Source organism: Coenobita brevimanus, chromosome 33, assembly GCF_032717465.1.
Source record: "Coenobita brevimanus isolate Jiangsu-jjx chromosome 33, ASM3271746v2, whole genome shotgun sequence".
Taxonomy (NCBI): Eukaryota; Metazoa; Arthropoda; class Malacostraca; order Decapoda; family Coenobitidae; genus Coenobita; species Coenobita brevimanus.
In genome coordinates, this window is record NC_136986.1 from 44,482,650 (window position 1) to 44,499,642 (window position 16,993).

The 16,993-nt window shown below is 41.0% G+C and overlaps 1 protein-coding gene and 1 long non-coding RNA gene across 2 annotated transcripts; one reads left to right on the forward strand and one right to left on the reverse strand.

Moving 5' to 3' along the window:
• The first annotated feature begins 8,548 nt into the window (after window positions 1-8,548).
• Window positions 8,549-10,144, forward strand: LOC145395774 (uncharacterized). The gene is made up of 3 exons (XR_013896666.1): window positions 8,549-8,621; window positions 9,108-9,176; window positions 10,038-10,144. It is a non-coding gene; the product is annotated as an uncharacterized LOC145395774 (long non-coding RNA).
• A 1,072-nt stretch (window positions 10,145-11,216) lies between these two features.
• Window positions 11,217-16,410, reverse strand: Mt2 (tRNA (cytosine(38)-C(5))-methyltransferase). The gene is made up of 6 exons (XM_080269417.1): window positions 16,278-16,410; window positions 15,418-15,493; window positions 13,693-13,888; window positions 12,972-13,155; window positions 12,425-12,532; window positions 11,217-11,954 (listed from the first exon to the last, which is right to left on the reverse strand). Exons 1-6 carry the CDS (start codon window positions 16,302-16,304, stop codon window positions 11,217-11,219), a joined length of 1,329 nt encoding a protein of 442 aa, XP_080125543.1. The 5' UTR covers window positions 16,305-16,410.
• Window positions 16,411-16,993: the final 583 nt, after the last annotated feature.

The following is a 16,993-nucleotide window of genomic DNA, read 5'->3' on the forward strand; positions in this document are numbered from 1 at the left end:
GAGAGCAGGAGTGACAAAAAGAAAGAAGGAAGGGAATAGGAGAGACAGATAGAGGGTGAAAAGCTAACAGAGGGGCACAGGCAAGAGTAAAGGTGGTGACAGGAACAATAAGAGAAAGAGAAAGAAAGAGAGAGAAGATGAGTGAAAAATAAGTGGCAAAAATGTAGAGAGAGCAGCTTGGGTAACTCACACAGGTTACAAACAGACACTAACACTCTCTTCCTTACCTTTACGCTAGTGCGCACCCTCCCATCCCTCTCTCCCTCCCTCTGAAGTATCCTTGCTCCCCTTCCCTCTCTCCCTCCCACCCTCTCAACCCCTTGCCTCCCCCTCTTTCCTCCTCCCTCCATCCCCTTTTTCACTCTAAATTCCCACTTCTTCCCCCCCTCTCCCACCCTTCTTTCCTCCTTTCTCCTCTCCCCATCTTACCTCCTCTCTCCTTTCCCCATCTTACCCTCTCTCCCCATCCCTCATCTGACCCCCCTAACTCTCTCCACCACCTCTACTCCTCTTTCCTTCTCCCTCATTTCTCTCCATTCCTGTCTCACCAACCCTCCTCTTTCCCTGCTCTGACTCACTCTTCTCCACCTCACTCTTCCCTCATATATTTAACTCTCACTCCCTCCTCCCTACCTTCACTCCTCTGTCTTCTCTCTTTCCTACCTCACCACGTCTTTTCTTCCCCTCCTTTACCTTCCCTTCTTTTCCTCCCCTCTGCTCACCCTTACTGCCTTTTCTTTCCTCCCTCCCCTCTTTCCCTCCCTTCCTTCCTTCTCCCGTTCTTCCCTCTCCCACCTCTGACCCCTCTACCCACTCCCTATTTCCCCTTCTTACCCCCCTGTCCCCCTCCCTATTTCCCCTCCTTACCTCCCTCCCTCTCCCCTTCCCCTCAGCTATCACACCACACACACAGGTGATCATTCATGAGTACATATTCAATAACCCCAAATGGCGTTCTAGCTAACATCACCGGCCTGTATATTTTAGGCACAAACCAGCTAACCCTCACACAACAAGATATTTTAGCTAGAGAATTTTTCCTTGAGAGAGACTGTGAGCCATTGTTGTAAGTGACTTTTCTGATGTACGATTTTGTCACAAGCCCACGATAAATTATGGAAAAATTGCCCTTTAAAATGCCATTGCTGACTATAGAGCTAAATTACCAGTGGCATTGACATAGTGAAATGGCGGGGGACAGGGTGACATGGAGGCAATTTGTTTGTGGCCACCCCTTATAGGATTAAGGCATCTGACAATAGATAGACAGACAGACTGACATAACTGTGCAACTCCACTGCCTGGTCGAATAAACACCCCTCCATTCCCTCCTTATCTCACAAAAGGGAATGGTAAACTGCAGGAAGAGTAAGCTAAGCCTGCAGTCTACTGGGTTTATATTCAAATGAGACTCAGGTTGCAACTAACTTACTACTACTAATGCTGGTAACACCCAAATTATGGCACGAATTTTATGGCAAAAGGTGTGATATTTAGAAGTATACCACTGTCTTATAATGATGTCTACCTGTTAATTATTTTGAGGGTCATTAAATAATTTTTGCTAAGTTCCAACCTTCCCCAAGTGTCATTCAACCATCAAATTTACAGTCCAGAGCCCAATCATCCATAATTATTTTGAGGACTGTATATGTGCTCTACTTACTGCTGCCAGAGAGGGGTAAGGGGGGATTAACTTATTCAGATTATATGCAAATTAAATACGATGACGACAAAATAAATGAGCTTGGTGGTGAAGGGAGGAAGAGAAGTGGAGGGAAGTAGGAAGAAAGGGAAAGGAGGTGGGAAAAACAGAGGACTGGAGGGAAAATTGTAAGAGAGGCAAAGAAAGGAGGAAAGAAGGACTGAGAAATGAAGGGAATATTGTAAGAAAGATAGAGAAAGGAGGAGAGAAAGAAATGGGGAAAGGAGGAAACATTATAGGAAAGGTAATGAAAGGAGGAGGGAAGACTTGAGGTATGGAGGGAAAACAAGAGAGGTAGAGAATGGAAGAGAGATAGCTTGAGGAATGGAGACAAAACTGCAGGAAAGGTTGAGAAAGGGAAAATGGAATGAGACAGCAGTGGAAGGGAAGAAAGGGAATGGGAGAAGAGGAAAGCAGGAAAACATGTACAAAGGAGAGAGATGGAATGAAAATAAAATGAGGTAGAAATAGTACAGAAGGAAAGAAACTATAAGGAAAGGGAGAGAGATGAAATAAAGAATGACAGGGTAGGGAGGGAAGAGAAGAAAGCATTAGTTTGGAAAGAGAGCAATTAGGAGGAGGAGCAAGAGAAAGAAGAGAAAGAGGAATGGGGAAGAGAAGAAAAAAGAACAAACAGAGACATGATGGCAGGAAAGATAGGGCTAGGGTAGGATAGGAATCAGGTGGGGAGAGATGAGTAGCTTATTCAAACCTCACCTGTGTTAAGCATTGATATCGCCCTCATATCGTCCATCAAAACACCAAGCCTCTGACTGACACCATAAGTGAACATTTGAGGAGGGAAAGGTCAGCAGAGTTTAAGCAGCAAGAATTTAGTTTTTTAAAAGTATGAGTGGTTGTTCTTTATCTTGCATTTTATACATATAAATCTTCCAGTCCCCTTTAGCTTATTCCTGGTCTGCTTATCTACATCTTCCAATCCCCCTCATCGTCAACCCTCCTAATCAATCTTTCCATCCACTCATCCATTCATCATCTACCCAGTTATCTTTTCAATCCCCTCTAGCCTATTCTTGGTCTACTAATCTTCATGTTCCAATCTCTCTCACCCTTAACCTTTCTAATCAATCTCTCCATCCATTCAACCATCCATCATCTACCTGATAATCTTTGTTTTGCCTTATAAGAAAGCTGGAGGCCCCAGGCTAGACTTGACATTTAAGGAGGAGGTGACCAGACTCATTCATCCCTGAGTACCATTACTTAGACCCACCCTTCTCTTATACACCCCTCTACTCCATCCCTCCAACCCATTCTCAGCCTCCCCTTCCCTCTCAAAATGTGAGTAAAATCAATGGCCTCAAGACAGCATTAATAAAATCATTGCTTAACTGAGAGGCTTCCCACGATGCATAAAATTATCTGATGATAGCAATAATCAAAAAAAACTATAACACATTAGGATTTAAATAGAAACATGTACAGTATTCATTCAGGTAATTAAGTTCCCATTCATTACTAACTTTATGATGGTAATAAACTCAGTGGTAAATGCCTGTTATAAATTAGCTTTTTTTTTATGCCCTCTCTCTCTCTCTCTCTCTTGCACTTTAATACTCTCACTCGAAGGAACCCATATCAGTGCCAGTGCATGAAGCAGGAAGAGCAAATTACAAAAATGGTCTTCAAACTGATGCCAAAAAAAAGAAGAAAAAAGATAAATAAAAGAGAAAAAGACAAAAGAACAGAAAATAATAGAAGAAAAAGAAAATACAAGGACAAAAAGAAAGAAGAGAAGAAAAAAGAAAAAGAGAAGAAATGAAAAAGAAAAAAAGAGGAAAAAAAAGTCTACCCACTTCCCATCAAACTCTCCATATGGTGTCACTTCCCATCCTTACCTATGACACCTGCCATCACCTGTAATCCCCAATAAGCCCACACACCTATTACTGTAATTAACTCAGGACAGGTGTCTCTATACAGGTGTGCCACACTGATCTGATGCATAGAACCTTTACCTTTGATGAAGTACTTAGGATGAATGTCTTAAAATAGTGAAGGGTCCATTGCCATCATCATTATTATTATTATTATTATTATTATTATTATCATTAGTACCAACATCATCATCATCATCTTCATTAATACCATCATCATCGTCATCAATATCACAATTGTACCATTATCATCATCATCATTACCATCATCATCATCATTATCATCATCATCATCATCACTAGCACCAACATCACCTATCAGTTAGCCCAGAACAGGTGTGCCATATTAATTTGCAAGCTCCTGGTCTTTGGTTCCTTCTTCCTTGCATTAAAAAAAAAAAAGGAGAGAGAGAAAAAAGAAAATCTACTCCATCTAACCTTCACCAGCGCTGGAACATTTATTTAATCGGGGCCAAATGATGAAGTGTGGAGTTTTAATCATTTCACTACAATTATGTTTTTACTTTATTCATGTTATGGAGTTTTTATTCTATTTTATTCTATTTATTTATTTTTTTGCCTAGGGGCTCTGGCAGCTTGTGGGGAAGATGTTTGCTAGGGTTCAGTTGAATGTGGATGCCGTGGACAACAGAAATTCAGGTTAGGTAGACAGATAAATAGAAAGATAGATAGACAGATGAATACATAGATAGAAAGGTAGATAAACAGACTGATAGATAAAGACTGATAGATAGATAAAAGTAGAAACAGTAAAGTAGTAATGGTAGTAGTAGTAGTAGTAGCGGCCCCAGGGTTAAAGGAAACATAAACCCAGTGAACTGCAGGCAGAAGCTGGCATCCTCCTGCAGCCAGCCATCCTCCTTCTGGGTGATAATTAAGTAGACAAGGGATGTTTATATACCAGGCAGTGGAGCCAACTGGTTACATCGGTGCCACCACATGAAGGTACCCCTCTCAAAGACCCAAATGCTGAGAGAGCCAGGCAAAGAGATACTGACCTCACTTCAACTGCGTCTCAAATATCACCTTGAGCTAAATGAAATAAAAATACACCTGCTGACTTGTTCTGAATATATTTGGAGTGAGTGGCATGCTAAAGGGTGGGGAGGGAGAGAGGAAGTGAAAGGAAAGGGAGGGAGAGGGAGGGAAGGAAAGGGGAAGGGGGAAAGGAGTGAGGGAGAGAAGGAGGGGATGGAGAAGAATGGAGGAAAGGTACAAAATATTTTCATCCCTAAAACCCTCCCCCTGCCTCCCCTCCTTTCCTTACCCCTCCCTCACCCTCTGTCTCCCTTGCTTTTTCTCCCTTCTTACCTCACCTCTAACTATCTCACTACTTACCTCCTACTCCCCCCTTCCTCCCCCACTACCCCTCTTTCCTACCCTCATGCCCTTCCGCATGCCTCCCTTTTCTCTCCCTCCCTCCCTCCCTCACCTCTACCCTCCCCTACTTCCTTCCCTTTACGACCTGCCCCCTCTCTCTCCCTCCAGATCCCAATGCCCTACTCCCTCTCTCCATATAGGCTTCTTCCCTTTCTCCTTTCTTAGCTCTGTTCTGTTCCTCTCCCTACCTCTTCCCTTTCCCCATACTCCCCTTCATCTCTCTCTCTCTCTCTCTCTCTCTCTCACACACACACACACACACACACACACACACACACACACACACCTGCCTCGTCACCAGTCCAACACACCTGCACACTCAACGCCTCAACAGCCGCCATGAAGCCAATCCAACTGTGTCTCCTTCTCATCTTGGCCAACCTCTTTGTAAGTTTTATCCTAGTTACGTCAAGCTTATATTCACCATTCCTTCATTCCTTGCTCGTTTCGTCCCCTTCTCTCTCTCTCTCTCTCTTTAATGCCTAGATTTTGTTCCCTAATCTTTTTCCTTTACACTCAATATTAAGTTTTTTTTATAACTGAAATCTATACTGTATTTAGGTGGAGGGTGAAAGTGGTCGCCGAAAAATGAAGAAGCTGTTGGCCAAGCAAGAGAAGGTGCAGTGGCCAGGGACAGGACTGAAGGTGTGTCAGACGATAGTAGACAAAGACACTGGTAATGGCTGTTCTGCGTGTTTCAACAAGACTGGCAACAATTTTATTAAGGTATGACATGTTACTGCAATTACTCTAACAAAGCTCCCTAACCTCTTTCACCTTGCATGGATCTGTATTGGTCTACTCTACCTTGGCCTAAAATTGCTGTCTCTCCACCATCAATGCTTAGTTGTAAGAGTCGGAATATGATGCTAGCCATGAAGAAGGGCTGCGGAAAGAATGTAGGGCTGTGGTTCTGTCTTTTTTCTGTCACTAAGCTACATAAAAATAAGCTGCAAAAGGAAAAAAAATTGAGCCAAGTTAGAGTAAAAGGTGTATAGTAATCAGGCATTAATCTCTCTCTCCCCCAGACCATGCAGTGTGTAAAGAAGTGGCTGCCTCCTGTGCTAGCCCAGTGCACCACTTCGTATCACCAATATTCCCCCGTCACATTCGACCGCTGTATCCGAAAGGGCCTCGTTAAGCTGCAGTTATACAACACGGTATGCATTAAAGGCTAAGTGATCCAAAATTAAAATGCAAAGGGAGGTCACCAGTTTTATAATATCAGAAGAATATAATGAAAATAAAACATGTCTATCCTCTATATTGCTGCTGATTGTGTTTGGTATAAGAGATGCAAGCCAGCTACATTTAATATCTATTGGCATTACATAAATAATCATCTAAAATTTAATGGCCTGCTTTTTCCATAACAAAGTAAGTTTTATGCAAACTGTCTCATTCCTTTCCTTAAGAGATGGGTTCTTGTCCAACATATATACTGACCTGTTGGCCTGATTTAATTACCAGCTCTTTGTACAGTCAAAAAATTTTCTTCCCTTATACCGAGTGAGTTTTAGATGCATCATAGGAAGAGGTTTTAAAAGCCATCTCTGAGACTGTCACCAAAGGGAAGAAGTTAAGAATGAAAAATGAATAGTAGTAGTAGCAGCAGTAGTTGTAGCAGTAGCAGCAGTTAGCCAAAAAACAAAATGAATCAGAGGAAACTGTTAATCACATCTCTTTGCAGCGTGCGGACCAGTTATACACAGCTGGAGGTAAACTGCTGGACAAAGTGGCCAAATACCCGTACCTCAAAGATGGACCTGCTGCCTTATTCTCAATCATGGCACAGGAACTCATTATTACCGACAAAGTTGTTCAGGTATAAGATTCTATCACTTGTTTACTTATATATTTTTTTCCCCTTTATATTTAGTTCTCATAGAAAGCACTGGAGAGAATGACAAAAACTTCAAATCATATTGCAATGAGAGCAAATGATGAAACGGTGATGCTGATGCTGATGATTGATGATGATGATGATGATGATGATAATAATAATGATGATGATGATGAAAAATAAACTTACATCACTCTCAGCCAACCTCCAAACTCCAACAGTGCTGAAATCCAAGAGTTGTGAATGCTATATACTGATGATGAAGAATTATGCCACAAAAGATGGCCACAAACAGTTCTCCTTCATGCCATCAGGCTAACCTCTCTCCAACTTCTACTGCTCTTTCTCATATACCTCTCCAGCCCATCTTCAGCCTCCCTATCTTATCATCCCTCCACCTCACAAACACTCTCCAAGTCAGTCTCACATTCTCCACTCTAGTGGAATTAAAACTGTGTAAAGTGTGGTAGATGACAAAGACAATGATGATGATAAAAATTATAATGAAAAAAGAAATGGGTAAATATTTCTCTCTCTCTCACTTCCCACAGGCGATGGTGAAGTCCAAGAACTACACCTGTGACACTCGCTTCAGAGTGGATCCCAAGAACCAGCACTGGCACATCAAACCCGACGAACGCCCGGCAAAGAAAACACACAAGAGCAATACACGATCACCGGCCTCATCGCAATCCGTGAATACCCCCCAAAAGGCCTATGGTAATTATCAGTCAGTCATTTTATAGCCAGATGCTTTAATCCTGGTGAGGCTGGTCAGAAGAACATTGTCTCCATTTTACCTTGTCTCATACCATCACACTGCTCTCTCTCTCTCTAACTCATGGAACCTTCATTCATATACCTCTCCACCCCATACCTCAACCTCATCCTGTCTGCCTCTCACTTCATTTCAGACATCCAGAGTCCTCATTACACATTACCCGTTTTTACATCCTTGTGTATCAAATGAAATAAAACTTAATGAATTAATCACAGTCTTGGCCAGGATATGATTTCAGGCCTCGTGTTTTATTGGCATGTTACCACTAAGCCAAACAGAGGATCCCCACTCTGAATACAGATAATGTGGATATTTATAGACACCACAGACACCACTACACTTGTCTGTTAATTCCACATCCCGCAAACACCTCACAAAGAAAAAAGACAGGCCTTACAGACAATCAGAACCTCAGCACAATATCTTAGTTTCAACAAAATGGCTTACGGTAATTAGTCTGCCAATACACAGTGAGCCCTTAATGCATATAACTCTGGGGACTTTTTTTTTTTTTAATATAGTGAGCCCTAGCCATACATTGCTCCTCTGATGTTCATTTGTGCAATACAGCTAATATTTACTTGTTATGTCACTTACTGTTTTATGTTGTTTTTTGCAATACAAAATGGTGCACTGGGCATGATGACTATGATGGAAATGATGATGATGATGATGATGATGATCTGAATGTAGTTTTCTTTATCCATTCTGGAGTCTTATGTACGCTATAGCTTTTGTGATGATGATGATGATGATGATGATGATCTCAGTGTCCTTATCTTCATCCATTATGGGGTTTTATGTACACTACGTGTTATGTGATGATGATGGCGATGATTACTTATTGTGTGAGGGTTAGCATTATCCCTGTTATGTATTTCAGAGAGGAGTATGGTGTATGAGTATGGTGCGATGGGACACGACATGCCCTTCCATGGTGTGGGGCCACTGGCTGTTGACATCCTTAAGGGAGAGTGTATCATTCACTTCCTCGTAAGTCTGTCTATCTATTTATCTATCTATCTATCTATCTCCAAATGCCTCTGAAAATGGAAATGGATATATTTTTTAACTTCACAGTGCCAGGACTTGTTCAAACAGAAAAATTATACCCTGTCCATCTATCTATTGCCAGACACCTTGATCCAAAAAAAGGTGACCACAATTAAATCACCTCCATGCCATTCTGTTGTCCATGAACAGTCTGCCCTTTATCAAACTCACACACCCCTCTGTCATCTACATTTTTTATCAGTCAAGCTTTATCAATCACAATACATATGATGACCCTCTAAATGGTCTCTCTCTCCTACCTATTCTTGTCTAAGGCCGATGCATGTAGGCGTGATGGAGCCTTTGTAATTAAAACAATATAAAACAAAACACACTTCATATTACCATACCTATAAGTTAATCTGACAACTATCACATACACTACTAAACCAAACACTCACTTGTAACCATAATTATATTTTGCAGAAGGACATTGGAAAGCTCCAGGAGCTGGTTGACAGAATCCTGGAAACTCAGTCTTCTATGCCAGCCTGGGTAAGATAGGTTTTTGAGACTTTTAGTTCCTTAGATGATAAGAATATTCCCCAAACCACATTCCCTGGTGTACATCAAAGTAAAAAATATAAATGGATTTACAGCAATGAATGTGTTAAAACGTCTCTGCCTAGTGTCCCAATCTGAATCGGCCTTCATTTTCCACTGCCTTCTTTTTAGGTGATATATGCCATTGTTTAACCTTTGAGAAATAAGTAGATTGAATGTTGCAGTAAAAGTGCATGGACTAGTAGTATTTTCTGCCATACACTCCATTATTCAGTTTACCTGCTGGACCTTCATTTTTAATAATCAGTCATCTTCCTGTAAGCACTACAGTCCTATGATCAAATTTAGAATCATGCTCATAAAAGCTTTGTTGGCTGAGTGATTGCCAAAATGATCACCTGTCTTGTAGCTCACACTTTAAAAATTTCACGTAAAATACAGGAAATTTACTTTGTAACTGAAGGTTTTGTTTTAGAATATCACACTGTAATTAGTATCAAATGCTTCAAACCACCTTTTCCTACAAGATTTATTTTGCAGTTGGGGGGAGGGGAGTCAAATGGTGGGTGACAGAGCGACTTAGAGGCGTTTTGTCTGCGGCCACCTTTTGCAGGATTAGGACGTTGGGATGTAGATAGATAGATAGACCTTAATGCTCTCTCATATTCTATTTTCATCATTTTAATATTGATGTTGTTTAGTTCAGTAACGTACAGGGGGATACTGGGTATGATACGTGGAATCAATCACTAATGAAGATTACTGGAAGTCTTCTAAAGCCACTATGAATGACCCACAATCTGCATGTCTCCTGTCCCTACTGACTAACCCTCTACAAATTTCTCCCACCAGATCTTCCAAGAGGTAGTGAAGAACATAACATCCATCACACTATGATCATAACTGGAGGATGGAGGAGCCTTCACAACAACCACGACCTACTATACTCATCACCAAGCCAGGATATAACTACTATAATATTGGTTTGGCACAATCAAACAAAACACCGAAAAGCAGAATCAATTGAACCCAGCATCACACCTAACTGTAAAACTGACTTAACATTTTCACTGTCCCATGCTTTCACCCAGTAAAGGTGATAAGGCTTAATACCTTTTTATTATCCAATGAGAGAAGAGTTAGTGCTATGTGATGATGATGATGATGTATACTGATATGCTGTACCTTCACTATTTGTCAGGTGGGTTTACTACAGGAGGGTAGCTGGTGGTAAGGATGCATTGTGGTCTGGCATTCATTCACCACCTGTAAACAACACACAATGTAATTCAGTAGTTAAGTTTCATCAAGTATCATTTCCAGTTATTTGTATCAGTAACACATAATGCAGTCCTTGAATCTGGCAACACATTTTTCACTTAATCACACTGCCATGCAATACTTTTATTCAACTTAAGCTCTGAAGGAGTTGCTCAAGGGCATATATTATCCAACCTGCAAAAAAATACACCTACACATCAATGAGATTTCACCCTTAACTAACATTATCCATCATGTGTGATTTGATTAAGGCAGGACTACGAACAGTACTGTACTTAGAAAGGGCTTTTTTTTTTTTTTTTCTCATCTTCTTAGACCCTACAACACCCTTCCCTATGGGGGGGGGGGAAACGTGGATAATGATCGAAAGGGGCAGTGTGCAGCACCTGATTCAGACCACATGACACTTGTAGTCCCTGGAGTTAGCAGAATGAATGCCAAGATGACTGAAGCAAATGTTGCATGAGAAGCCCTTGACTAAGTAACAAGTTTCAATCTGTTGTGCTTTGTCAAGTTACTTCACAAAGCCTAATATAGGAAAATGTTGTCATCCTCCACAAAAAGCATGTACATCAATGTAGTCTTTGTGCAGCATTATTGTACCAAAACTTACTGTGGAATGGTAATGGTAACAGGAAGCTTCACACTGCCCCACTTTAGTACATGCAGTAATTTGTTATACTGTACCTACAAAATCATTAATTTGAAGGATAAGAAAGACAAATACACTGCAACAAAAATAACAGTTTATTAACCTTCTATTAATGTCAACAACAAACATGTCACCACCAGAACATTAATGCTATTGCCCAGCAACCGATAACGCTGCCTGTCCGTCGTGGTATCGGGGAAACTGAACCAGCCCGGGAAATACATTAATCTTGCCACTTCACTGGGCGTGAAATACCTCAACTGGAGCCGTCGCAAGAGTTCAAGTTTCCCGGACTCATCCTCCATCTTCTCAACCTCAGAGTAAATTTCCGACATACTTATACTAGTGTTGTGTTGGACTACAGAGCCTGTGCCTTCAACGTAGTGAGCATAACCTTTAGTGAAGCAGCAGGATCTCTGGCTCCCACTATCAACAATATCCAGAATCATGTGGTATTTGCTCAGGACTTTATCACTCAGCAAATATGGCTCCATGTTAGTGTCTGAATCTAGATAATTACTGAGAGGGGACGGGAGCTGTGTGTAGGTGGTGTAGAGGTGAGAAGGTGTCTGAGTGTGGCCCCTACTCAATACTTCAACACTGTGGGAATGACACTCTATGTTCGTGTCTGGTCTGAGATTATTACCAAGAGGTGCTGGAGGCTGAGTATGTGCTGCGTGGTGGTGGGAGGTTGTCTGGAGGTGACTGGCATGGGTTTTATACATGACATGGTGTATGGTTGGCAGGGACGGTTTTGAACACCAGCTACATCTGTTGATATCATCTCCTCTGCTGGCCTCTTTCACACACAGGCACAGGGGGAACTCCTCCTCAATCTATAGGAAGAGAAAGATTCAATGAGGACAGAATCACAAAGCTCCTCTACCATCATCCTCACCCTCATCTCTATTGCCTTGTCCGCTTCTGGCAACCCACAATGGGCCTAAATAAATAAAATGACAAGCACAGACATACATGACAAGTTATTAAGGAATATACTCATAATTTCCATTTTAGCATCAAAATATAAAAAGTATAACATATAAGAAAACTTTTCAGTGACTGAACAAGTACGGTAAGTGACATGGTGTACCACATCAGATACTGTGACTGGCAGTGAGGCAGGCTTCTGTTTTGCCAGGATATAATTTCACTTCAGATAAAGAGCTTTAGCATGAATACCTCCAATAAGTTTTTGGGAAAACTGCAAATATTTTAAAATACACTGCTGACTTAATAACGACAACTGCCAGTACACTGAACCAACATGTACACCACACACACGCAACAAGTAACTTCACCATACTTTATTGGATGTTGTGAATGGCAGTGAGGCTGGCTTCTGTTTGGCCAGAATGTAGTATCTGAGGCGAGAGTTAGGAACGCCAAATTGTGTTGGAGACAGCAAGAACTCCTGGAACAAAAAAATTAATACTGTACAATGAATTTCTTAAGGCTTTTAACCCCACCTACATGAGACAACCCTCTAACTGAATCACAGTGTCTGGTGTTCATAAACATACTGTTTTCTCAACGTTCCTTGTTAAATTAATTGGTCAAGTTCAGAGACAAGCAACTTCAACATCTCTGAAATTTCTCTAGCCTATCAAATGTACAGTATCCTGGCTTAGTTCAGTCCGCCAACACTGCACAAGGGTACTTTTACACACACAGCAATTACAGATCAAACACCAGCCGGACACAGCTTTATTATCATCCTTTCAACACCCAAGTTTGAAAGGGGATAATATACTAAAAAGAAAAAAAAAAATGATGTCCATCAGATTCAAAAACTTAAAGTAGGTTAGGTTCAAACACAAGATGCTTACAGACATCATTACAATATACAGTACCTGCCAGATATAGCTCCTCTGAGTCAGCACACCAATGAGCTTCTCTCTGGCAATGGACGTCTCAAATCCAGAAACGTTCTCCAACAGTATCATCTTTGGTGGGTGTGGCACGGAGCTGAGGAGATCCAACACGTGCAGCAGGGACGAGGTGCGGGCGTCCTCCACATCACGCTTCAAACCCTGCCTGGCATAACAACATCCTCATATACGCTGGCATGTGGAAATTACAGGCCCGCACCTCAAATACAAATAGCACCACCATAGTCATTACGTTTCAAACCCTGCCTGGCATAACAAAGACCTCATATACTCCGGCATGTGGAAATTATAGACCCTCATCTCAAATACAAACAGCATCACCGTACTGATAGTATAAACCCTAGCAACCAATGGAATATCATGTGACGTGCAAACTTCTCCCCTACCGGTACTTTTTTCAAGATGTTCTTTGGATCTACTGGCAGAAAAAAGAATGTTCCTAGTTTTCAATTATTTTCTTAGTTTTTACAATACCTCTCCCATTATTGAAAGAAAACAGAGCTAATGATTATAAAAATAAAAAAAAGTCTGCCTGGGCTAAACTTGGTTGGAGCCATTAAACAAGTCATATTTCCTCGGCTTTCACATCATTCACTCCTTTTTCTTCTTTGCAATATTCCAGTTTTCTTTCTTCTAGCTTTCATTCTCTGTCTGTCTGTCTCTCTCTCTCTCTCTCCCATACCGAGTAAATGGTTGACACGGTGGACTCATCATAATCAGGTCTGGGTGCAGGCTGGCCAGGTGATCGGTGGTGAGGCCCATGATGTTCCTGGGCTTTGTGCTCCTCTTGCCGTTGTCGGGGAAGTTGTGCTGGTACACCTCCACCGCTGTTGTGTTGATCTCGTACGTTCCAACGATCTCAAACGGCACTCCGCTCTCTGTAACAATTGCTGGATGAGTTCTTGGACCGACTCATTTCATTTATTTCATTTATTAAGGCTCCAACATGCTTTCTTGCATCGGCCTTGGTCACCTAATGGCATCTCTCCATGCTGCTCAATCTCTGGCAACCTCCCTACTTAGTCCCTTAAACCTGAGGTCATACTCTAGGACCTCGTCCCAGGTCTTTTTAGGTCTGCCTCTCATAACTGTACTCCCAACAGTTTTATTCATCTTGGAAGTCTTTTCTAAACTGAATGGGATAGATAAACCATTAAGAAATATCCTAACAGTTTTAGTCAGCTGGGGAGAAAGATTTTTGAGCTAGATAAGAGGGATACAGCTTTAAAAACTCCTTCTGTATAAGAGGCTATTCATAAGTAGGGAAAAAAATTGCTTCATAACAAAAATGACGTCACCCACACCCAAAGGGTTAATCAAGTGACATCCCTCACTGCACATGGCCTTTACCCTCTTTATCAAATTAAAAATGGATGTGATAAGCAGACTTCCATCCAGCCTTATCATATCTTAGGGGAAAAAAACGTCTGATGTTTGTAGCTCGCTGTTCCAAGGACTTTTCTCAATAATGTGTGGAATGTAAATATAAACTATTTACCATGAGAGACAGAAACATCACCATCATTTGTCGTTATCATCATCACCCTCCCCCTCCTCCTGCTCATCATCATCATCATCACCATCAACATCCTCCTCCCGATATTCCTTCTTCTCCTTCTCCTCATCACTGTGACCTTCTTCTCAGCTAAGGATCGGGTGAGATGGCAGACAGACAGGAAAATATGGCATATGAAAGATAATATAACTACCAACTGAAATAATCCCACCATCACTGATAACGACGGGAAAACCATACTCACCTCATAAAAGCCAAGACTCTGATAAGAACACTTCCTACTGATAATGACTATGGTATACCCTCCCTTTCCTACCTAGTCATTCCCTTTCCTACCCATTCATTCCCTTCCCTACTCATTCATTCCCTTCTCTACCTATCCATTCAACTTCCTTTCCTTTCCCATCCCATCCCTTCCCTTTCCTTCCCTTCCCATCCCATCCCTTCCCTTCCTATCTCATCCAAACCCTTCACTTCCCATCCCTTCCCTTCCCTTTCCTATCTCATCCCATCCCTTCCCTTCCTATCTCATCCCATCCCTTCGCTTCCATTTCCATCCCATCCCATCACATCCCTAACATAACATGCACAACAACAACAAACACCTTCTCTTCATACTAGATGGCTTAAATCTTTCATAATTCTTTTTTTTGGTCTTCATACTTTCCAAACATTTAATTAGGGAAAAACAACTATCAATGGGGCATCCTTGACTGTCCAATTTAGATGAGATCCTTGTCACCTCACAGATAAAGGATTGAATAGACAGGCTGCTAGAGACTGAGCAGTGTGGAAAGTTACAATTAGGTGACCAAGGCCGACATATACAAGCATGATGGAGCCTTTATGAATGAAACAAAGTAAAACAAAGCACTCCCATCAATCCCTCACCTTTAGCAGCCATATGCATCCCTCCAATCCCACTGTACAACTCCAAAATCCGCAATGGTTGGGCAGGTGCCATATTCTGAAAGGTAGATGCCAAATTAACTTTATCTTACCTAGTCTCTTTTATTATTACTTTTAAACAAATCTAATCTTATGACTTTATTTGATTCTTGCCATTTATCTATTTATCTATCTACTGTTTATCCTTCTAGTAGTTTCTTTTTAATTTTTTGCTTAATAAATTACAGCATTTTATTTTATTCTTTCTGCCTGTCCATCCATAGCCAGATACCTTAATTGTGGAAGAGGTAGACACAAATGAATCACCTTCGTATCACCCTGTCCTCCATCAAGCTGCCATCTCTCCAACACTACCTTCCCTCATATACCTATCAGATCAAGACACACAGAAAACAGCCATCATGTGGAAAGACCTAAATATGGTAGTATGGTCCAGCATACGTTTATTAAAGGTACATAATGCCTGATGCTATCCCAGTCAAAATTCTGTCATACTAAAAAAAGTTATCATTCATTTATTTAAGCATCATCAGCCTATCTCAATATCTCACATGAAAAGACAGTGCTATATACTGCACTCTGAAAAGATAAAAGTTAAATTTTACCTTATCACTTGGCATCACGTAAGTTCACATTTCAATTAAGCATCCATTATTTCTCGTTTTTAATATTATACTCTATGCAGAATGACCTCTCGCTCCTAATACGTGGCAAATTCATACTGTGTGTCAAATATAACCCGCAATATTGTAAAGTAAAAACCCAGTGCTAATGACACCGAATCTAGGTTAAGGCACTCTGCATTGTATGTGTGAAAAACCTGTGTATTCTTATCAGCTCACTGGGTCATTATGACAGCCTGGGTGCATAGGATTCCAAGCTCCTGTGGCCGACTTACTCGAAAGATTACCAGCAAATTCAATAAGGACAAGCCCCAAATCCCATGGCACTGACAAGACTAGGACACAGTGACATTTCTTCCTCTCAGCTGCCAGGCGACAAGGATAACAAGGCTACTGGTTAGCATTGCCAAGTACAAGTTCTCAAATCTCGCTAGAATGACAGTGAAAGAAAGAACACTTCAGAATATCATTGGGAAAAGTATTAAAAATCTCCTGGCTGTCCCAAAAAGTAGTTAGAAAATCTCTAGAAGTAACTAAACTTCCTCTCTAAAGATGCTGAACAGTGTTAAATGCAAAACACCCCTGAAAAACGCCAGAAAACATGATAAAGGTACTAAAAATCTTTAGAATATCACTAAATGTGCAATTGTCTGTAGAATTGGCCATCTGCCCTCTTATTATTCCTAGACTGACTATGAATAAAAAAAAAATCAGAATATTGCTAGCAAGCATGGCAAACCATCTAGACCACTAAAACTGCAAATTTTCAAGAATACAGCTAGATTTCGTAGACACATTAATTTGTTGCGAACAGAAAACCCTGTCATTAGAAAATGTGATGAAATATCTAGAATATTGCCTAAGCTACGTAAAAATCTCCAGAAAACATTGCATTATTACTTGTCACATACTGACTAAAACTAATTATCCCCAGT

Excerpts from the sequence above, each read along its gene's own strand:
- Mt2 (XM_080269417.1), bottom strand. The coding sequence starts at position 16,304 with ATGCACCCAGGCTGTCATAATGACCCA. Across the intron at positions 13,889-15,417 it reads GATGCATATGGCTGCTAAAG|AGAGCGGAGTGCCGTTTGAG; the intron begins GTGAGGGATTGA and ends CAATTGTTACAG. Across the intron at positions 12,533-12,971 it reads AGAGGAGCTATATCTGGCAG|GAGTTCTTGCTGTCTCCAAC; the intron begins GTACTGTATATT and ends TTTTTGTTCCAG.